The 24,058-nt window shown below is 38.3% G+C and overlaps 1 protein-coding gene across 4 annotated transcripts in view; it reads left to right on the top strand.

The window, feature by feature from the left end:
• The window catches only part of APAF1 (apoptotic peptidase activating factor 1), an 86,809-nt gene extending 63,023 nt beyond the window's left edge, over window positions 1–23,786 (top strand). For 3 of the 4 annotated variants that reach the window (XM_021687546.1, XM_044914729.1, XM_044914728.1), the window contains 8 exons: window positions 1,678–1,797; window positions 3,723–3,839; window positions 6,163–6,288; window positions 14,207–14,326; window positions 14,638–14,763; window positions 16,441–16,566; window positions 18,274–18,420; window positions 23,048–23,786. In XM_021687546.1, coding sequence (XP_021543221.1) covers window positions 1,678–1,797; window positions 3,723–3,839; window positions 6,163–6,288; window positions 14,207–14,326; window positions 14,638–14,763; window positions 16,441–16,566; window positions 18,274–18,420; window positions 23,048–23,194 — 1,029 coding nt within the window. In that variant the 3' untranslated portion in view covers window positions 23,195–23,786. The remainder of the gene's footprint in view (window positions 1–1,677; window positions 1,798–3,722; window positions 3,840–6,162; window positions 6,289–14,206; window positions 14,327–14,637; window positions 14,764–16,440; window positions 16,567–18,273; window positions 18,421–23,047) is intronic. The other variant, XM_021687545.2, reaches the window with a different exon arrangement.
• The last annotated feature ends 272 nt before the right edge of the window (window positions 23,787–24,058 follow it).

The raw sequence follows: 24,058 nt of genomic DNA, 5'->3' as shown, positions 1-24,058 counted from the left end.
TATTTATTTATTTATTTATTTATTTATTTATTTATTTATTTATTTATTTATTTATTTAAGAGGGGGGAGAGAAAGAGAGGTGGGGGGCGGGGAAGAAAAGAGGGAGAGGAAGAGAGAGACTCTTAAGCAGCCTCCACGCCCAGTGCAAGTCCATTGCAAGCCCATCTCACAACCCTGAGATCATGACCTGAGCTGAAATCAAGAGTCAGACACTTAACCAACTGAGCCACCAGGTGCCCCTATTTCTACTTTTTCATTTCAAGTTTAGGTGCTCATTACATGTTGCCTCTCTCTCTCTTTTTTTTTAAGATTTTATTATTTTTAAGTAATCTCTGCGCCCAACATGGGGCTCGAACTCACAGTCCAGAGATTCAGAGCCACACACTGTACTGACTGAGCCAGCTAGGCGCCTCAGCATGTTCCCTCTCTTAATGTATTAGTCTTTGCCACAGTCTTTTCTTTTTTGGTTTTCTACATGCTGCTTCTAAGATATTGTCTTCGTGTACAATATAGTCATGTCATTTTGCTCAAAAACAGATAGGGTTCCCTTGTCTACTAAAAATAAGTAGGTACTCCTAAATTTACACTGAACTTCTCCACAGTATGGCCTCATTCTGGCTTCAGTCTTTCTTTTGGTTTATTCCTACAGGTAGCCTACAATGGACTGCTCACATTTTCCCAATACCCTGTAGTTCCCTGCTTCTTTTGCTTATGTGGTCTCTTATGTTTGGAATACCCTGTTTCCCTGCCTCTCTTCTTGTTGAAATGTTAACAATCCTACAAGTTCCCCCAAGTCTTCTGCAAAGCTCTTCCTAGTATTCCATTTGGGGGAATGTCTCTCTTCTTTAATGTCGTAGAACTCTGTGTCCTTTTCTTATGGTACTTACCAAATTCTACTTTGAATTTAAGTACAGATTTGCTTTACTTCTCACCTTCAGTACTCCACTGCTCCTCCAGCTTGTTCACACGTCTTCAGTTGTAAGGTCTGTGAGGCCAGGGACCCGAGTTTATCCCTGTGGCATCTAATACAGTGTTTTATACACAATGTAACTACAGTTTTTTTAGTATTTACTGTATGCTAGACATTGTGCGAAGTACTGTACTTATGTTTTCTAATTCTCACAGCAGTCCTTTTTGCAGCTGAGGAAACAGTCACAGGAAGGTTATGTCACTTCTGCTTAAAGTGCCAGTCTCAATAAATGAACCAGAATGTAATTCATCTCACTGTTTCCTTCATCAAGAAAGTCTTGTTAAAAAAAGATGAATCATATCACTAAGCATACGGCTTATAGTTTGTTAGTGATATAGTTGATTTACATTCTGGTACAGACTCCTTATCTTGGCATCAGACAGTTTGAGGACTCGTAGGAGTTCTTACTTTGAATAACACTGGGTTAAGTAACCTGCCCAAAGTCACAACTTTAGGTGGAACTAGAGTTCATACTAGGGCATTTTGGCTCTAGCACCCATTACTCTTAATACTAACTACTACTCATTATAGCATGTAATTAACAAATATTTGTTGTTGAATTATAATCTAATAATTGAAAATTTTTAGCATCATAGGTATTTTGAGTATGAAGCATGTTTTGTATCTTGCTTTAAGACTCTAAGCCTTCTCTTTACATATTTCAGGATATGGTTATCTTATTTTAGTTTTTTTAATCTCTTAATTAGCTCTGGGAGACAAAAAAAGTATGTAAGAATTCTGCTATTGTGTTAAAGCAAGAAATAGATGTTGTGTTTCAAGAAAATGAAGTGACAGTTCTTGCAGTTGACAATATAAAACGTCTGCAGGTGAGTATTTTTTAGAAAACAGTGGGAAAAATTGTTTTGATTGAACTCACCATTCACATTTTTCTTGTTTCGTTTTGAACTTGGGATCAGGCATAATTGTGTAGTATCTAACAGGTGCTCAGTAGGCATCAGTTGAATAAATATGTGTGTTTTGAGCTGAGGTCCAAATATGCTTGTATTTAGAAGTAAAAAAAGTGATACCTTGTCTCACTTCATTCCTCTCCTGTTGGTATCTATGATCACATTCCTTGATTTGCATAGAGTCCAGGAGGAGAACTTGAGACAGACTGAGGGCAGGACAAAGCTTAACAAGCTCTAAAGCTGTAAAGTTCAGCTTGACGTGGTGGAAAGAACAGTGTCTGTTCGCTCAGGAGGTACAGGTACAGCTTAAGCTTTACTGTCAGCTCGTTTTATATGATGTTTGAGTAAATTGTACACTTCTCTGAGCCTCACTTTCTTCACCTGTAAGGTCCTTTCTATGTTCAGCAGTCTGAGCTGGTTATAGGGTGAAGGTGGAATCCAAATTCTGGAGACAGATATGTGGAAGTAAACGATCTATGGCGTGTGGTTATTTCTCCTTGTCTACTGTCAGGGGTCAGAGTCAAGGTGTGAGACACCCCTTGTTCTGTATTTTACACGTTGTACTATTGTCTTTAGTATGTTGATGTCGAGCTCCTAATGCCCTGTGTTTCTGGGATGAATTGGGATATGGAATTGAATGTTAATGCCTTGTTACTGATTTTTAGCAGACTTGGGATATTTTTCATTGCAGCTTTCTTGTCAAGTTCAGTGTCCTCATGCTTGTATTACCTTTATTAAATTTGTGCAACCTTTCTTTAATAGTTGTTGTAACTGTGAGATTTCAAAAAGAAGTCTTCTGACTATAAAAGTGTCATTCTATATCAGTGATTGTGGGAGAGTTTAGGGGATAGTTATAAACTTGACAATAGTTCCATTTAAGTGAACAAAACATTTTTTAGTCACTACTTAGGAAAATATGGAAATTGATTTTTGAGAGAAAGAAGATAAATTCAGCTTTTAGCAGTTCAGTCTTCATTTTGAATGTCTAATAGATCAGAATCTGCTGGGTAAGATATTGTAAAATAAAGCGTACCTTGATTGATACCCTATAATCTTTGTACCTGAAACAGATATGACTTCTTATTTCATGTTGAAAAATGATTTAAGACTTTTAGATTGTAACAGAGAGAGGTAGCTGACAATTGATTTAAGCTTGAGATGTAGTTTCCTGGGTCACATGTTTTAATCGAGTGATGAGACAACTTTACTAATGAAACGTAAAAAAATAATTATTAGCATTGGTACATATTATGAAATTAGGTAATCTTAGTTTAAGCATTATAAGTCCAGTCACCCAAATTATGCTTATGGGTTCTTCTCCAGAACTCCCTTCTCCCCCACTCAAAAAGATAAAGAATTTTAATTTATACTGTTTTGTGAGCGATTTAGAGGATATAAAACCCATTTTTATTTGAATATGGCTTTTTATGTATCCTCAGTCCCGTTTCACTAGCCCCCTTGAAAAATATCCGAAAAGTGTACTTTAACAAACGATAGCCCTATTAAAATGGGCTTTGTGAAGAAATGGAAAACTGGGTGCGGAGCTAGCTGTGGGATTATAAATCAGACAGATGTGTCTCAGGTGGTGGGCACAGTAGCTGCTTTTTAAACCTTTTAAAGCTCATTTTATTTTATGAAAATGTATTTGAACCACAAAAGTGAAATGAAATGAAGGCGTGAAGTGCTAAATGCAGCTGCTGAGACTAAGATAGGGCTTTGTTGTTCCCCTGGGAGCTCTTGTTGGTTATTTTCTGTTTCATTTTATTTTTTCAATTGAAGTCTGTTCTAAAGAACAGAAATTGCTCTTGTAGCCTAATAACTGATTGTGCCTTATTTTTCATTAGCTCATTAATGGAAAAACAGGTCAGATTGATTATCTGACTGAAGCTCAAGTTAGTTGCTGTTGCCTAAGTCCACATCTTCAGTACATTGCATTTGGAGGTGAAGATGGAGCCATTGAGGTATTCCATTCTAGTCTTCAGGTCCTTCTGTGCAGAAGAGTTATTTATTTAAAATTAGTTATGTTGTCTGGTATTTTAGCTTATACTAAAGAAATCTTTCTGTGGTATATTAGTCATTCTTCTGTTAGACTAAAATTAATCTTACAATCCTGTTGGTGGTATATTTTTCAAATTGCCTTTACTACTGTTTCTCAGACTTTTTGTCTTTTTGTGTTCTTATTCTCTACCTAGTTGTTTTGCTGTTCTCCAAGTGTATCAAACACTCTCAGAGATTTAGCTATCTGTGCAAAGAGCACTATTTTCTCTCCTTAGCCTTTGGTGTAAGTTTCCATTTTGGTACTGTTAACAATGTAATAAAAATGATTTTATCACAAAAGCACTTTGTTTTTAGCTGTACAATAGTTTTTCAAAGAATGTTGGTTCCTTCTCTCACTGTTTCTCACCCAAACTTTTTGGAATTATTTCTTAATTTATTAATTGTGGCACTAGCCACATTTATTTTACAAGGAAATACACAAATATTCTGTAGTCTATATTGCTCCACAAAGAGGAGACTATATGTTTATACACAAAGTGAAGAAGGAAGCATTTAGAAAGTGATGTCAATGTTATTATATATTTGGGCGTTGTGGCATGGGTTCAGAGTTAAGGTTTTGTGTTTTGTTTTGTTTTTTTCATTGTGAAAAATTGTGAAGTTGGGTGCTGTTCTGAAGAAAAGTATATTGTGGATTTTTTTAAGCAAGGGATGGTTATACATTTACGAGTGAACCTTAGTCTTCCCTCTCAATCTCATCTCTCAAACTGGTGTATATTATTATTGATTCTTAAAGGATCTTTGCTTCCCCCTTTTCTTTTTACCTTGTTGCCAAAACAGGTCTACATTCTTTTTGTTTTTACTAAGTGTTTTGAAATGGGCCATACAGATAGTTTAAGGAAATAATTCACAAAACACACATGTGCCTCATCCATATCCCTGTCCTCCTCAAAGTCATCAAATGATATAAATACTATATAAATGAATCATATGAGATTACCAATATTTGACTCTGTATCATCTGTAAAATGGCATTTTCATGTGGTTGGGCCTAGTATCAAATAATGACAGCTACCATTTTTGGGTGTTTATCAGTTTCTCTCATGGAATTATTTTAACACCCTGGATGTTAGGTGTTGTTACTCCTGTTTTACAGATGTCTAAACTCCTAGTTTCCACAACTTTCATTAAGTCAGTAAGTGGCAGAGCTACAAATCAAACCCTGGGTCTCTGAGCCACTGTGCTCAACTAGGATACTAGCCTGCCTTTGCCCTGTAGCAGTTGTAAGATTGTCCTGCTCAATGGGGAAGGCTCTCACTCATTTCCCTTTGCTTTCTAAAGGGCCTTTTATTAGACATGCAGGTTAGGTTTGAATTTCTACAATGTCCTATTTTAGCATCATTTGTATTTTCCTTAGGCTTCTTTGAGTACATTTAATTTGGGCAAAAGAACTTTTTTTGTTTTGTTTTGGTGAGTTCACTTGAAAGCCTTTTTGACATAGTCATTAGTTTTTGAGTTCTGTTACCACTTTCTTAATCTCTGCATTTGGCATATTAGTCTTTATTTTATTTAATTAATTAATTAATTTATGTACGTATTTGACAGAGAGAGACACAGCGAGAGAGGGAACACAAGTAGGGGGAGGGGGGAGAGGGAGAAACAGGCTTCCTGTGGAGCAGGGAGCCCAATGTGGGGCTTGATCCCAGGACCCTGGGATCATGATCTGAGCTGAAGGCAGATGCATAACGACTGAGCCACCCAGGCACTCCCCCGACCTGGCATATTAGTCTTTAGCCCTTATAAGTATTCTCAGTGTACCTCCCCAGCCTATTCATATCTTCTTTTCTGTTACCTGTTTCCCTCATTACCCCCTATCTTTCCTTGTCTGTGTTGTTTTATAAAGAGCTTGCCTTGTCTCTCATCCAGAATTTTTTTCTTTCTTCTCTCTCATCCATCTTAAATGTCATTTCCTTTTTGGAGGCTGAGTCCAGGCTGCCACTTGTTTGATGAATTGGGTAGTTGAGTTCTCAGAAGGACCACTGGTTCCTACTGCTATCTGGTCATTCCAGTGAGTGTTTTATTTTAGTGTGTGTATGTGTGTGTGTGTGCATACACTTGTGTGTATGTATGTACCATTCATTTGTGTGTCTTTAATTAAAATGAAAGCACTATGAGATGAAAATTTTATACCCTTCTGTAGTCTAATTTTAATTTAATGTCTTTGGGGTGTAATGCCTGGGTGTTGCTGAATTTCTTGGTACTAATTTTCTGTGCTTTTCTATTTTGAAGATTTTAGAGCTCCTAAACAACAGAATCTTCCAATCCAGGATTGGGCACAAGAAAACTGTGCGTCACATCCAGTTCACAGATGATGGGAAGACTCTTATTTCAAGCTCTGATGATTCTTCAATTCAGGTGAGGGGAAGGATTAACTTCCAACATCTGTAATGCTGACTCTAGCAAGGAACACTTTGGTTGTGGCTCAAATCTGGTGTGCATTTTAAACATTTCTTTAAGATCCTATTACTTTGGGCGCCTGGGTGGCTCAGATGGTTAAGCGTCTGCCTTCGGCTCAGGTCATGATCTCAGGGTCCTGGGATCGAGTCCCGCATCGGGCTCCCTGCTAGGCGGGGAGCCTGCTTCTCCCTCTGCCTCTGCATCTCTCTCTCTCTCTCTCTGACTCTCATGAATAAATAAATAAAATATTAAAAAAAAAAAAAAGATCCTATTTCTTTGGCCATACATTCAGATTGTGCACATAGATTTAGATGAAACCCATACATGTTTCATATTTTTCTGTGGGTGAGGCAGACAATTTGACTTGTGAACGAACCCTCTACTGGAAGGTTGTTTATTTTGAAGATCAAGGAATCATTTGAGTTCCCCTGCCTGCGTTGGTGTTTGGATTTGTATCAGTAAATACACTTTTTTGCCAAATTTATATGATTTCTCTTTACTTTTCTTGATAGTAGTAAAATCTGATTGAAATAATTTTTTTTTTTTTTAAGAGAGAGCGAGAGTGCATGCATGCTAGCAGGGGAGGGGCAAAAGGGGTGGGAGAGAGAGAATCCCAAGCAGGCTCCACACTGAGCACAGAGCCCATCTCAGCGTTTGATCTCATGATCCTGAGATCATGACCTGAGCCAAAATCAAGAGTCGGACGCTTAACCGACTGAGACACCCAGGGGCCCTGCTGATTGAAATAATTTTATTCTTTTAAGGATAAGATGTTAATTATAGGGATGAAATCTGTGAAAAAAGAATAGTTTGTCATAATGAAGGGTTATGGTTAGAGAGGCATTAAGCCTACTATATGTTCTTTAAAAATTAACTTTGTTTTTATCAAAGTTCCAATGCACATACTTTTAAAACTTAGGTAGTATTACAAAGCTCATTATGGAAAATAGACCCCCCCATTACTCATTCTCCAGAAGCACCTCTTTTAGCTTCTAGATATTTCTTTTGATATTTACCTTCATGCCCCCATATCCCATGCTTATAATGTTACCAATTTCTATGTTTGAAAATTTACTAAAAATTAAGATGAACATATTAAGATGAAAATTTAGCTTTTTTTCTTTTCCCACCTGTGTTACCTTTGACATATGCACACACCCTTTTATCAATCCCATTATCCTAATACAATTATAATAAAATTTTGTTTAGGTCATTAGTGTCATTATAACTAAGTAGACTAAGTATACTATGAATGTGTTTTCTGCCTTAATGCAGTTTAGGACAGTTCTACCCTTGACTGGATGTGGTTTGCAATTATTTTACCCTAAAACTTTGAAGACTTTGTTCCATTTTCTCCCAAGGTTCCAAAGCTCATATTGAGAAGTCTGAAGCCATTCTGATTCCTAATCTTTTTCTCTGGAAGATTTTAGGATCTTCTCTTTATTCCTAGAATTTTGAAATTTCATGATGTTGTATCTTGGTGTGTATTTGTTTTATCCATTGTTTTAGACATTCATGATCCCTTCTCAGTTTGGAAACATAACATTTTTCAATTCAAATAAACTTGAATTTTTTTCTTTGCTCCCTCTCCATCCCAGTATGCTTTCTTTTTCTGTAAAAACCATTATTCAGATATTGGATCTCCTGGACTTTTCATGTAATTTCCTTTTTCTACATTTCATAATTTTATTTTTATTTATTTATTTATATATTTTTAAAGATTTTATTTATTTATTTGACAGAGAAAGAGACAGCGAGAGAGGGAACACAAGCAGGGGGAGTGGAAGAGGGAGAAGCAGGCTTCCCGCCGAGCAGGGAGCCTGATGTGGGGCTTGATCCCAGGAACCTGGAACCATGACCCGAGCCAAAGGCAGACACTTAACAGCTGAGCCACCCAGGCGCTCCAACATTTCATCATTTTAAGCTGTGCTCTATTTTCTGGGAGTTTTCTTCAGCTTTCTCTTCCAGCCCTTTCATGGAGCTTTTCATTTTACCATTTATTTATGTATATATGTATGTATGTATTTATTGAGAGTGCGCAAACTGCAGAAGGAGAGGGAGAGAGAGAATTTTAAGCAGGCTCCACACTCAGTGCAGAGCCCGACATGGGGCTCGATCCCACAATCCTGAGATCATGACCTGAGTCAAAATCAAGAGTTGGACGCTTAACCAACTGAGACACCCGGGCGGCCCTCATTTCTACTATTTTTAATGCTGAAGAGTCCATTCATATTCCTTTTTTTTTTTTTTTAAGATTTTTATTTAGGGCGCCTGGGTGGCTCAGTTGGTTAAGCGACTGCCTTCGGCTCAGGTCATGATCCTGGAGTCCCGGGATCGAGTCCCGCATCGGGCTCCCTGCTCAGCGGGGAGCCTGCTTCTCCCTCTGACCCTCCCCTCTCTCATGTGCTCTCTGTCTCTCTCATTCTCTCTGTCTCAAATAAATAAATAAAATCTTTAAAAAAAAAAAAAAGATTTTTATTTATTCATTTGACAGAGAGAGAGATAGCGAGAGCAGGAACACAAGCGGGGGAGTGGGAGAGAGAGAAGCAGGCTTCCCGCTGAGCAGAGAACCAGATGCGGGGATCATGACCTGAGCCAAAGGCAGACGCTTAATGACTGAGCCACCCAGGTGCCCCCCCATTCTTATTCCTTTTGAAGAACATTGTGTTCTTGTTTCATGGATGTAATATCTTCTCTGAGAATGGATGGATATATAAATAATATATAAATTATATATAATTTTTTCCTCAAAATTTAATTTTCATGCATAGTTGCTATTTCTTCCAAGGTGTTTTTTTCTGTGTGGTTGTTTTGGCCTCTTGTTTTAAAGGTCTTCCTCAGCTGTGTGGTGATCACTTTTAGTGTGGACACTAGAAGGCTGATTGAAAGCTCTGTGTGTTGACTGAGACCTTTTCTGAAAAACGATCTGGATGGGGAATCTTTGCTGTCAGTATCTTTAGGTCTTTTGTCCTGGTCTTGTCAGATTCCTAGAGAGGAATCTTCTGGTCTTTCTGCCAGGAGGTTATAAATCTGGCTGACAGGTTCTTAGAGCTAAGTGGGGAAGAGAACTAAGGGTAGGTGTAGTGTCTCCTTAGTTATTTATTTTCTTTTTTAATTTTATTTTTTATTTTTTTAAAGATTTTATTTATTTGACAGAGAGGGAACACAAGCAGGGAGAGTGGGAGAGGGAGAAGCCGGTTTCACCCGCTGAGCAAGGAGCCCGATGCGGGGCTCGATCCCAGGATCCTGGGGTCATGACCTGAGCCGAAGGCAGAGGCTAAATGGCTGAACCACCCAGGTGCCCCAGTGTCTCCTTTTTTAGTGTGTAAACCTTCATTTAACCCCCTATTCTCAAAACTGTAATTCTTTCCTCAGTTGTGTTGTGCCCTTTAATTCAGAGTCTTCTTTCTGGTTTGCTCTCATTGTTTGGAGGAACATTTTCTGCACTTTACTCTTTTCTCATAGTAACTTTGTATTCATTGACTGGTTTTTCCTTTTTCACACAATATTAGTTTTCCTGAACCTCTTGGAGTGGGGAAGGCCAACATTTCTAGCTTTGTAGCTCTCCAGTTCCTCCTTCTGTTTTCAGAAAGCATTAAAATATGGCCTTGTTCTTATGATATTGCTTTGCCCTGTTTCCTTCTTTTATTTTTATTTAGACCTTCTCTTTCCTTTGCTGCCATTATCCTGTTCTACTCAATTTGGATTTTATTCCCAGCAGTTTCTGCTCATTATTACAGGATTGTTCTGGTTAATTTTGAGAGTTCATAGGTCCCAGACTGGTCTAGCCCTTCCAGACTGTACTGTAGTTGCTTTGACTCAGTGTCTGTTGCTGCTCTCCCGTTGGTCCACCGCACTTCCCAGTGAATGTCACTTGGCTGTTTTGGAATTCTCTTGTTTTTAGTTCTGTCAGACTCTCCATGCTCTTCTCTGCTTCTTCCCATATAGATGCTGGGATGCAAGTCTTGCAGCTCTCAGTTTGTCCCTACTCAGTTGTATCTTGGGGTTTGTGGGGATACTTCATCAGTATCAACAACATGGTCTTGTTGTCTGTGCATTTTTGGTTTTGCTATTTTAATTTCTTTGCTTTTAATAGAGGCTTCAGGGAGATTAAAAAAAACTATGCCTGCATGGTTGCCATCTTCCCATAATTCCTAATAGTTCCAGTCCTCACCTCACCCTCACTCCCACCTCTGATGTCCTCAGTGACCTCAGTTTCTGAGCATTTGGTGAGTTCTCTAGTGTCAGTTTTGTTGCTTTTGTCTTTCTGTAATGCTTTTAGGATTCTATTTTCTTGGTCTGTGAAGTCATTTACCATTCTGCTTTTTGGACTCCAGCATTTTTTTGTTTTTAAAGATTTTATTTATTTACTTGTCAGAGAACACACAGGTGCACACGAACACAAGCAGGGGGCATGGCTGGCAGAGGGGGAGAAGCAGGCTCCCCGCTGAGCAGGGAGCCCGATGCGGGACTCGATTCCAGGACCCTGGGATCATGACCTGAGCTGAAGGCAGATGCTTAACTGACTGAGCCAGCCAGGTGTCCCAGGCTTCAACATTTTGTTGTCTTCATTCCCATTCTCTTGACTTTGTCATTGTAGTAGGGTTTTAGAAGTGAAGGAGATATAAATGCATAGGTTCAACAGAAGTTAATGTGTGTTCTTTTATTTAATATATCTGTGTGTGTGTGTATTTCCTATCGTAGCAATATTTATAGTATTAAAAACTGTTTAGACAGGGCACCTGGCTGACTCAGAAGAGCATGCAACTCTTGATCTTGGGGTTATGAATTCAGGCCCCACATTGAGGGGAGAGATTACTTAAATAAATGTTAAAAAAAAAACTATTTTGAAAAAATCTTTTTATGTTATATCTTTGTGAGTTCTGTATGATTGGAATGAAATTTGGTTTCAGTGCAGGCTCCCATGATACTGGTGTATTAGCTATGAAACTCAGCTTGATTTTCACCTTTCTTCCTCTCCAGATGGCTTTGAAATGGGTAAAACTAAACTACATCTGATGGAATTCTGCTGAGACATTGTATACTGTATAGTTTTTCTGTCAGAAGCTAAATTCGTAGGTTTAATGACCTGCTTGAACATCAGATATTCTCAGCCAGGGGGAGAATAATTTCTAGGAATATTTTTAGGATCGGAGTTAGATTATTTTTAGAAATATGAGTTAAGTGGTGTTTCATTCTCTTTTTCTGCTATACCCAGAATACTTCTTACATTTAAAATGTTTTAATGACTATACATTCATGTAATAAAACTCTTGGTGGGGGGCGCCTGGGTGGCTCAGTTGGTTAAGCGACTGCCTTCAGCTCAGGTCATGATCCTGGAGTCCCGGAATCGAGTCCCGCATTGGGCTCCCTGCTCAGTGGGGAGTCTGCTTCTCCCTCTGACCCTCCCCCATCTCGTGTGCTCTCTCTCTCTCATTCTCTCTCTCAAATAAATAAATAAAATCTTAAAAAAAAAACAAACTCTTGGTGGGTATTTCCAAGAATTGACTGGTTGGGTTTTTGTTTTAATTTTTTAGTAAATAGTTAATTGGAAATTTGTCTCCACCCTGCCCCCCCACAGCTTTGAGGTATGACAAAAATGTATATATGTTTTAGATGTACATGATGATTTGATATAATAGGTACACATTGTGAAATAATTACAGTGATTAAGTTAATTAACAAATCTACACGTATGTCACATAGTTACCATTTTGGAGGTTTATTTTACTCATCTTTGTATCTCCAGCATGCCTGGCTGGAATTTAGTAGGAGTTCAGTAAATCTGTTGAGCTGAACTAAAGTTAATGCCAAGATTTGTAAAATCAACTCACCTGCTTATAGCACCTAGAGTTGTGAAAATTGAGGTCTACTTTTGGTAGTTTTTGATCCTTTCTCTTGAGATAAATAAAGCCCAAGTAATAGCCGTGTTCACCTGAGCCAATGTATGAGAATATATTGACTCTTGCAGGTATAAGAAGATTCTTCAGGATTTTTAAAATTTAAATTTTACTGTTTATACCGCTGAAAAAATTCCATAGTGTATATATATTGCAAAAATTATAGCTAATGGTAGAGACATCCCCAAACTCAATACATTTGGCTAATGCTGGTGAAAGTTCAGCTGTTATGTAAGGTGATTCCACTAGTACAGTGTGTTTGAGTCCAACAAAAAAGGTGTCCCTGTCATCACTGCCTTATCAGAAAGCTTCTGCAACAAAAACTGCTAAGGCTACTCTTAATCTTCCCTTAGTGATTGTCAAATTTTGTATTCCATCGACTCGGGAGCGCTCCCTGGCTTCTTGATGTGAAGGGCAGCAGTAAGAACCTAAGTCAGGATTGAACACTGAATCAGACACAGCTGGGAATGACAGTGCTGGTCACTCAGGAAGAGCTGTTAATAGTAGCCACTGATTCTCTAGTCCAGTAAAGCCAGAAAGTAGGAGAGAGCCAGAAAGTTCCTAGAGGAAATGGTGTAGGGTATTTTATGTTTAGTCACACTGAGTGCCTTTCCTTTCTGATATGATATGGGGAGGCAGAAAGCCTCTGTTTCTTCCCCTTCCCCCAGCATGTCTCTTTGAGTTCTTAAAATGCTGAAATTCCTAATTCTCTTTAAAGCTCCTCTCACTTCCAGCTCCTTTTCTAGGATCCCCTTGTCCTCATACAGATACCCTGCTCCTAATATCCCACTTCTGTGAATGAGCACTTGGAGACAGAGAGAGAGAGATCTGAGAGCCAGGGCTCAGTGGGGAGGGTGGCTGCTAAGTGTGGAGCATAAAGGAGTAAAGAAAGGGGATAAGAGAAGTGTCATTTCTTTTACAGTTTGCTTAAAAACATTTCTAATGTTGAACCTTCACCAGTCAGAAACTTGACCCAGAATATCACTAATGTGCATACCTGTGGTGGTTGCTGATTTTTCTTTATCTTTTTATTCCTGATGTTAAAAAGTAGAAGAAAATTCTGTTCCAGTCTGCCTGATTTCCCACAGCTCAGAAACCCAGCTTCATCAGGCCCACTGGGCTTTTTTTTTTTTTTAATATCTTCCCAAATTTTTTTCCCTGGGTTTCTTTTACATATCCTGTATTTCAGCCAGATTGAACTATGAACCAGTCCCCATAATCTTGATATGTTTTCCTGTTGCTGTGCTTTAACTCAAGCATTCATTTCCTTTATTTGAAATGCCCTTCTCAGGTTGTGAATCATGCTTCCAGCCCATACCTCAAGTCTACTTTGAATGTACTGTCTCCATCATTTCAATTTCTTCTCCTCCCCTGTGCCTGAGGAATTCTTCCTGGAGCTTCATGTGAAAAATAATGTACTATATCACTTCTTTTGTCAATTTGAGGATTGCATTAGGGAATAGCTAATAGCTAAGATCTCTGAAACTTAGAAATTTCATGACTTGGTTTGAAGCTGCTCTGGTCACCCTGACCTTCCCTGGCAGGAGGGCCAGTAGGATTCAGTGGTTTCAGTGGAACTAGAATCTTCAGTCTTGGCCTAGCTTGTGGGGCTTAGGAAATTGAATATGTAATAGGGATAATTTTCTCTGGAAAATTTAATCAGATGGTGAGCTCACTAGCATATTGTGGCTTTTCTCTATCTTCTGTTATCATTAACTGCTCTCCAAGCAAGTGAAGAAAATGAATTTTATTTAGGAGGAAAAGTATTTTATTTTACTCCTGGTCAAGGTAATTAATCCCAGCTTTTCTTCTCTTTATAAAATGGGAATACCGTATTCTTTCTTGGTGCTCTTCTTTGTTTTACCGAAATGCCATGAGGGCAAAAGATGTTAGGCAGTTGAGCACATACTACCACACTCCTCCAATGGGATATCATGAGGAGAGGGTTATAACAGACTTATTTCTTTGATATTCAGGTATGGAATTGGCAGTCAGAAGAATATGTCTTTCTACAAGCCCACCAGGAAACAGTGAAAGACTTTAAGCTCTTGAAAAATTCAAAACTGCTTTCCTGGTCATTTGATGGAACAGTGAAGGTAATCTGAAGCACGGGTTGCCTTTTTAAATAAGTATTCTAATATTGTAATGATTATATTTTGAAAGCTGAAAGAAGGTGGATGGTAAGTGACTACTCAAATTTTTAGATTTGTTTTCTCATGCCTGTTTTCTTTTTACTGCTGTCACCTACATCTCCTGTGTATTTATGAGCATCTGTACAAAGGGCACTTAAAGAGGTCAGAACAACCAGTGTGCTAAAGCTCTTGTTTTATAGATATGTATTCTAGATGATTATGCTCAGTAATACAAAATATTCTTAAAAGTGTCAACTTCTGAATTTTTTTTGAAGGTATGGAGTATTATTACTGGAAGAATAGAAAAAGACTTTGTCTGTCACCAGGATACAGTACTTTCTTGTGATATTTCTCCTGATGCTACCAAGTTTTCATCTACATCTGCTGATAAGACTGCAAAGGTAGTTCAGTTAGTTGAAATGTGCATGCATATAGAAGTTTGGTATTGGTTATGTATTATGAGTCCAAATGATGTATAAAATAGTAAGTTTCTGTCTACATGTCTGTCTCATATTTTGTGAGTTTTTGGAGGATGGCATTGGCATTTAGTTTGTGTTGAATAGATAAATGAATAACGCGAGGGCTTTTGTTCTGCCTTACGACTTTTTGTCTATTACTAATAAAATGTAGTTTCTATTACATATTACATATTATAGGTGATAAAAAGCACTGAAAAGGATTTACATTTAATTGCACATCCACAGTAAATGTTTATGTAATTGGTATAAGTTGATACTTCTGAAAATCACATTCCAGTGAAATGATGCTGCCTGGTTAGGGACATTGACTACTCCATTCTCTTCTTTTTTCTCTTTGTTAATGACCTCATTATCTACCCATCTTTCCAAACTATAAACCTTGGAATTGTGTGGGACTCTATCCTGTCTTTCATGCTCTCTTGATTACTCCTCAGTGTTTTTTGGCTCATTCTCCTCCTCCTTGTCCCCACCCAGAAGATTAGGCTCTCCCCCTTCATTGGTGGACCCACCTCTGGTCTGTGCCTCCTCAGTTTTATCTTTCCTACCGTGGTCTGAGTCTCCAGTTGAAACACCTCTGTGACCTGGCGGTTTATAAGCCAGACTCCTTTGCCCATGACCATCTCTTTCTGCTGCATTGTTCCCTCTGTGCCAGGCTACTTTTACCTCCATCATCTGTGCATGTGGTTTGGCTTGACACAAGCTTCTCCTTTTTTACCTCGAAGCATTATGACTCATTCTTCCAGACCTAGATTTGATGTCAGCTCTTCAGTGAACCCTTTCCTAGCCCTCAGGCAGGGTGAGCTGCTCTACCTTTAGTGTTCCATTACATATTACTCATGTTTCTTAGACATTTACTTCATATAACTATTCACTTAACAATTCCTAACTGTATTCCTGATTAAAGTTTTCAAGGACAGGGACTGTATCCAGTTCATCTTTGTACTATCAGTTCCTAGTTCACGATGAGTGGAACATGGTAATTTCAGTAAATTCTTGTTAGATGGTGATGACAGAACCACAAGGGAGAATATTGGAAAGAAAAACAACTGCATTCCAAACATACTGGAAACAAAAAAACGGCTGCTGAGATAGTAGGATAGTATAGTGACTAACCTTTAAAAACACTGGCCGTGTATTAGGCCCTGTGCTAGGAATTTCACTATTATCTCATTTAATCTTCACACCTCAGGTACTGTTGTCCCATTGTACAAGTGCAGAGACTGAAGCTAGAGAAGCTTATGTGGGTTGTGCTAGGCCACAAGGAACTAGGCAGTGTAGGGGAGCCAGGACTCATACTCAAGTTGGCTTCACTCTGTAGACTGCTCTTAACTGATTTACTATTCTTTCTTGTAAGTCTAAAGTTAAAAGAAGCTGTGATTTTGGTCCTTGAGCTGAAGTTAACTTGAGTAATTAAAGGGAAAGTCAGAAAAAAACAATGTTGCAAGTTGGAACTTGGGCCTCTAATGAAAATTTATGAACTGTTGAATGTTAGAATTTCCATGTGATTGAATTTATGGCTTACTAGCCCTCAGGGCGGGGTTTGCAAGTGCTTATTTTCAGTGTATTTCCTATTCCTAAACAATCCTAATTGCCTTCCAGATTTGGAGTTTTGACCTTCTTTCCCCTCTTTGTGAATTGAGGGGCCACAAAGGCTGTGTGCGCTGCTCTGTCTTCTCTGTGGACAGTACCCTGTTGGCGACTGGAGATGACAATGGAGAAATCCGGGTAGGAGGTTTGCTGACATGAAAGCACTGCTCTTTCTGTAGCTTTGGCTAATGCTTTGTTTCACGTTGGGGACCTTTGTTAATGTGACTGGGAAGCACAGGCCCTGGGGTTCTGGTTGGATGAGGCATCATTTGCTTTGTTTCCTGTGCACGTTTTATTCACAGCTACACTCCTTTGCAGAAAAGAATTCATTTTAGTTAGAGTGAAGTGTATTAGTTAGAGTCTGTGCATGCGAGGAGGCAAATGCCCAAGCTATTTGCAGTTGGTTGTCTGCTCTTAGCTTGAGAATGATTCATCGGAATTCTTGGACCTGAACCAAAGGTTGTTTATAGGGGCAGAATTTGAGGAAAATAATTTTACAAATCGTCGACTAGGTTATAAATGAATAAACAGCAAATTCTGCTGTTTTCAGCACTGAAAGAAAAGATCTCTTAATGAAACCATATTCATTAGATAGTCCACATTTACAGTGTGGCCTATTGCTGTCCTCATGGGACTGCCTGCCTCTGGTTGCATTAGAAGGATTCTGCAGTTGATGGGAAAAATTTGGGCATTGGGATGGCTGCGTTAGTAACCAGCATATTTGAGGAGCATCTTGTTTTTTTGTTTTTTCTTTTTTACAAAGGAAGATTTAAAATTCATGAGAGAGTATGCAGTTTGCAGGAATGGAGGCATTATTAGATAGGCTTTCCAGGACAATTAAGATTCTCATGCTTGAAGACTAAGTTACCAACCTTCTCTGTACTAAAAAATGCATGTTAACTGAAGTGGCAGGACTGCTTTGGGAACATTGGTTTTGCTCTGAGTTCTCATCTTGGATGAGAATGCTCCTTTACTGGCTATGAAGGAGTATTTCATTTTTCAGAAACCCCTGGGGAAATAAATTCTCTTTCTTTAAATGCATGTTATTTAAAATTTTTTTTAACACATTAAACAAAAATTTTTTCTACCTGATCAAAATGTAGGAAAGCTGTATATATGTGTGTGTATATATGTATCTAGCTTATATCTAGCTATCTTACTGAATTCTTTCTAATGAGTTTCTCCATTTGATTCTCTTGGATTTTCTAGGGAAACATTTATAAATGATGATTTTGGTTATTTTCCCTTGCCTTTATGCCTCTGTATTTCTTTTTCCTATTCTGATGGGCATTTATTTGAGAAATTAGAGTACTATTCATATATTAATTATCACTGGAAATAAATGGAAGCATTAGCATCTGTAAGTAATTGGGTATAGATTATATATATAAAACCCTGTAGGGACTTACTGTTTAAAATATGTTTGAATGACTTTAGGTATTTGAATGATCTCTGTCAGAATTCTTAGTGGTAGATACTGGACTAGAATTCTATGTTTTTTTTTTTTAGGGAGTTTGTTAGGCCTTTTTTTGTTTGTTTATTCCTTGCTTTTCCCATTATTTTCTTTTTATTAAGTGAAAAAAGTCACAATATTCTGACCAGTTCTAAGTTCTCTTATTTTTTGGAGTATGGTTAATGATAAATATTTTTTAGTAATGCATTTTTATTATAATTAGTGTTTTTTTAAAATTTGGACAGGAGAGAATGCAGTCTAAATTCCTAAGGTATCACTGAATTGTAATTATATTTTTAAGAAAGATTTCCAAATATGTTCCAGAAGAGATGGATAGATCTATAAAACTTCTGGGTGACCCTGTTAATGCATTGTATATCCTGTTTGTATAGATATGGAATGTCTCAAATGGTGAGCTGCTTCATTTGTGTGCTCCGATTTCAGTAGAAGAAGGAGCTGCTACCCACGGAGGCTGGGTGACTGACCTTTGCTTTTCTCCAGATAGCAAAATGCTTGTCTCTGCTGGAGGATATCTTAAGGTAAGAGTTCCTCAAAGACTGTGAAAGAAAAGAGCAGCCTATATCCTACTTTCCAAGCTATTTTCGCTTCCTGTTTCTCAGTTGGGCCTGCTACAACCCAGCAGAGTGGAAGGGCAGTTACTGTTCTGCTCATCTGGCAGCGATGAGGCTGAGATCTTGAAGGCTGCTTTCCTCCGCTGTCTTGGAAGTTCTGATGGCAGTGTTAGGAATGTTCTCTGTCCAGAGTTCTCATACTGCCCCATACTTAGATGATCAGAATGACTAAGAAGTTGGGTGTTTAACTTAATTTTATTTTCCACATCACTAATTGTTAACTCTTGGTTGAAAGTCTTTAAAAAATGTATTTGTGGAAAAAAACTTACTCGTGAAATTTCCTTTCTTAAGTAGTAGTAGCCGTAGTGGTAGTAGTAGCGGTGGTGTTAATAATAGCAGCAGCAACATATTGCTGCCTAAAAGCAAGTACAGATAAATAGCATTAGGTATAGGGACAAGATTAGTCTATGAAAGACTGTGCATCTAGCTAAATAAATATTATTTATTTATTTATTTATTTGGTGTAGCGTTCCATGATTCATTGTTTGCATATAACACCCAGTGCTCCATTCAATACATGCCCTCTTTAATACCTATCACCAGGCTAACCCATCCCCCCACCCCCCGAAGATACTATATATTGTACTGACCACTTAAAATAGATCCCTAATAAATTAGATCTTACAGTACTTTTATTTCTCTCTTTTTTTTTTTTTTTAAGATTTTATTTATTTGATAGAGAGAGACACAGTGAGAGAAGGAACACAAGCAGGGGGAGTGAGAGAGGGAGAAGCAGGCTTCCCGCTGAGCAGGGAGCCCGATGCGGGGCTCGATCCCAGGACTCTGGGATCATGACCTGAGCCGAAGGCAGACACTTAACGACTGAGCCACTCAGGCGCCCCGGTACTTTTATTTCTTTCTGAAAACATTCAAGTGTAGGAAATGATTCTGATTAATTATCTAACACAGGATAGATATTCAAAAATATTTGAATGAATGAAGTTTCTGGTTATATGAGACCCACATAATTGCAGTTTTAGTCAGCATAGAAATCTAGCTTATAAAAAAGAGGACAGGGCTCCTGGATGGCTCAGTTGTTAAGCGTCTGCCTTTGGCTCAGGTCATGATCCCAGGGTCCTGGGATCGAGTCCCACATCAGGCTCCCTGCTCTGCAAGAAGCCTGCTTCTCCCTCTCCCATTCCCCCTGCTTGTGTTCCTGCTCTCGCTATCTCTCTCTCTGGCAAATAAATAAAATAAAATCTTAAAAAAAAAAAAAAGGTCAATTTTTAGCTCTATGAGGGGATGTTTGTTATGAACCCTTTCCAAAGAGTTTGCATTGAGAATACAATGCTTTTTATAAAATGTTGCATTGAGCTATACCTTTTTGGGCACACTTTTATTTAATTATGGGCGGGGAGATCGTGAAACTATCACCATTTGTTTTCCTTTAGTGTAAAGATAAACCATGACTCTTAGACTGCTCTGAGGATGATGCTTAGAGGAGCAGGATTGCGGTCTTTCGGTTAAAAGCAGGGAGTCTTGAGCTTCATTAACTGCTGAAAAACTAAACTGCTCAGCTTTGACACTGAGCTTCTAGAGACCATGTTATTTGATGCCCTGGGCCCCATAGAAGTCTATCACATAATTATGAATCTGGCTTACAAGATGTGATAACCATCAGTGACCAGATTTCCAGAGTTCTTGGAGAACCTTGAAATAAGCAGCAGAATAGGTATCTGTATTGTATGGGTTTATGTCTTAAAGGTGTAAGAACCTACAGCCTATACTTCAGTCTGTATGTTTAAGTGACAGGCTTTCTTCCCTCTGGTTTGATTACTAGCATGGTTAAACTGATTATGATATAGCCCAGCCTGCATCTACCCAGCATGTTAATGAGACTATCAAAAGCACAGAACAAATTAAAAGTAATAAGGAACAGCTGCTGTAGTGTCCAAAGAAATGGGCCTTTTGAGTCTGTTTACTAAGGAATCTAAGCTGTATAAATTGAATATCAGTAAGGTAAAGTAGATATCCAGTAGCTAAAAAGCTCTTAACTTTCAAAGTTATTTCTATCTATAAAGTTAAAAAGTAATATAATTTAGCTGTTTACTTGTGTTATGCCATGGAGTACATACTGTTAGAATGACAAACACATTAAACCATACTTATGAGAAGAAAGTCTGATTTGAAATATGGAATACATGGTGATAAATGCAGGTGTGCCATTACTTAGAGGCAACAGAATGTAATGGTCAGGAGAGTGAGTCTTGGGCAGATTGCCTAAGGTCAAAGCCTGGCTCTGCCCCTCATTAGCTTTGTGATTTTACACAAGATTATTTAATCTCTCTATGCCTTGATTTTCTCATCTGTAAAATGGGTATAATAATAACATCTATCTCAGAGTTGGGAGGGTTAAAGGAGTTAATACATGTTAATATACATAGTGTTAAAGGAGTTAATACAGCACCCATAAATAGTGTCACATAGGAGTAAATGTTAACTATTTTAATTCACTTTATTTCTTAGAGCAGTTTTAGGTTCACAGCAAAATTGAGCAAATAGTATAGAGTTCCCATATATCTCCTGCCCTAACACACGCACAGCCTCCCCCATTGTCACCAGAGTATCAGTAGAGTGGTACATTTGTTAGAATTGATGAACTTCAATTGGCGCATCATTAGCACCTTAAATTCATAGTTTACATTAGGGTTCACTCTTGGTATTGTTCCTTCTGTGAATTTTTCTTTTTAAGATTTATTTATTTATTTGGAAGAGAGAGCACGCGTGCATGAGTGGGATAGGAGGGGCAGAGGGAGAGTGAGAGAAAGAATCTTAAGCGACTCCCTGACGACTGTGGAGCCTGACGTGGGGCTCAATCCCATGACTCTCAGATCATGACCTGAGCCGAAATCAAGAGTTGGACGTGTAATGGACTGAGCCATCCAGGCACCCCCATTCTGTGAATTTTGACAAATGTATAATGATATGTGTCCACCATTGTGGTATCATACAGAATAGTTTCATTGCCCTAAAAATTCCCTGTATTAGCTGCTATTTTTAATGTCATTGTTTATACTCTGGTTTCTCTTCAGATCGTATAAATCTTTCGCCTTTTAATGTCATTGTTTTTTAGTCCGTATTCAAGTTAGTGGCTGGTATAGTGTTTCCGAGTGGTTTGTTTGAATAGAGGGAAAGGTAGTGGGAGCACTAGATTAGGTACCAGAAACTGTTCCACCTCTGTCACCTGCTAGCAGTATCATCTTGGGCGACAAGGCCTTTCTTCTCTCAGAACCCTGGTTTCCTTATTTGTAAAATGAGACAGTTGAACTAGATGATCTCTAAAGGCCTTACTATCTCTATTATATGCTCTTAGTGACTAAAAACTAATGAGTCTTCTCTTAAGTAGGTGGAATGTGTCCTCTGCAGTCTTGTTTACATTGCTATTTTATAAAGCAAAATTGTCAGTTCTGAAAAATTTCAAGTTAGTACAAGTTGCTTCAGTGAGGTTTACTGAAGTCCATGGAGTATACTTTTATCAGTTACTATTACTGAGTGAACACAAATAGCTGACCCAGTCAATTGCTAGAATGCTAGGCACTGCCCTAGATACAAAAGTGAGTGACACCATTATTTTGTTCATAATACTCTGAATCTCGATGTGCGTTTTCAAAAGGTGGTCATGTACATTGTCTCTTTTGCCCTTATTTTAGCTGTGAGATACATGGGTAAGCTTTATGATCTCCATTTCATAAATGACTATGAACACTGTTGTAATCTTAGCTAATTCAGTTATCGGGAGGAGAAAGGAAAGGATTTGGCCAGAGCACCTGCCTAATTTGAGATGTTCAATATTTATTTAGCAAATAAATCTATAGACTGTTTTGTAGAGAAACTTGGTCAACGGCTCTTGAATCATTCCTGGTGAAAAGAAAGATTCAGTAGAGAGAACATTCTATCTGGTAGCCTATAATAGAAAATAGTCTCAGTGTCTATCAGAATACCAGTCTGTGGGCGCCTCAGTGGCTCAGTCGGTAAAGTGGCTGCCTTCAGCTCACGTCACGATCCCAGGGTCCTGGGATCGAGCCCCACGTCGGGCTCCTTGCTCAGTGGGGAGCCTGCTTCTCCCTCTCACTCTGCTGCTCCCCCTGCTTGTGCTCTCTGTCAAATAAATAAAATCTTAACAACAATAAAAATACCAGTTTGTGTCTGCAAAGGGACGTTTTTAAAGAAAAGAGGGGCATTATTCTATCCATCCCAATGAGAAAGACATGCAGGCAGCAGAGTTCAGTGCAGTCATGGCTAGAGTGGACTTGTGCAGCCTTGTGTCTGTAGCTTTCAATAGGCTGCACAATTTCTCAGCATGCCTTGTGGTGGGGCTAGGTGTTCGGTAGCTATGAGGCAGTCACCAGGATTAATCAGGAAGGGCTGACCAGGTTGATTATACTATATTCAGCATTAAACCTTAGACTTTTTTCCCTGCTTTTGCTGAAGTTTGGGAGTGGGGAGGTGATAGGGTGAAGGATTCGGCTGGCACATACAGTTGTCACACAGAGTAATTACTAGTCTAATGAGAATTTTATTTTTCTCTGAACAGTGGTGGAATGTTGTCACTGGGGAGTCCTCACAGACCTTCTACACAAATGGAACCTATCTTAAGAAAATACACGTGTCCCCTGACTTCAAAACATATGTGACTGTTGATAATCTTGGTATTTTATATATTTTACAGATGTTAGAATAAAGTAGTTAAGGATTAATGTAAGTTGAACTTTTTAATTTTGAATTGGAAAAAATTCTAGTGAAACTCTCTGTATTTCGACTTTTTGTAAAGCTGTGAATTGTTTTGCAGTTATTGCATTCATTACGAAAGTGTTTGTGGTTGGATGAATAATGTTAATGTAGCTTTTTCCTAAATGAACGCACCTTTAATCTTGTTTTTCATAATCATCATCATTATTGTTAACAGTTTGTCCTTAAGGTGCAAATGAAAATGTAAATACGTACCTTATTATACTGTTGGTAAAATTCTCTCATGATGCATTCAAATTGGTTGACATAATTAATGAGAATAATTTGGAGGAAATATGTATTTTAATGCTATTATTATGCAGGCTGTGCCTCAGGATAGCAGACCTGCTTTCTGAACCACATTTACCCCAAAGGGCATATTTCTCCCAGTTACAATCTTGGGGCTTATTTGTACCCCTTAAATTTGCTTTAAAAATATTATGTCTGCCTGCAATGTTTCTTTTAATTCACTCAGTAAGTGAGTGTTGGATTTCAAAAGTTGTTTGAAGCAAAAGTTCTTGTGAAGCAAAAATTATACGTGTTGAAGAGAGTAGATTTTATTGGTTTACCTTTTCCTCATTAGGTGATGGCAGCTCTGTGCTGCAGTGGGACTCTAGTAGTCAGTCTCTGAGTTGGGTGCTGTCCTGCTCGCTCTGGTTTTTTACGTACCAGACTTGTTACTTGACTGAACTTGACCTTTTTAAATCCTCATTTTCTTCTTCTTCTTTTTTTTTTCCTTAAGCAATTGTCCTGCAGTTGAATTTTTGTAAATTAGAGTAATTGGGGAGGAGCCAGTTTTCATTAAAGTTTGAACAGG

The sequence above is a fragment of the Neomonachus schauinslandi genome, chromosome 5 (assembly GCF_002201575.2).
Source record: "Neomonachus schauinslandi chromosome 5, ASM220157v2, whole genome shotgun sequence".
NCBI classification, from domain to species: domain Eukaryota; kingdom Metazoa; phylum Chordata; class Mammalia; order Carnivora; family Phocidae; genus Neomonachus; species Neomonachus schauinslandi.
Note: the sequence above shows the minus strand (reverse complement) of the source record. Positions and strands in the feature narration are given on the sequence as shown.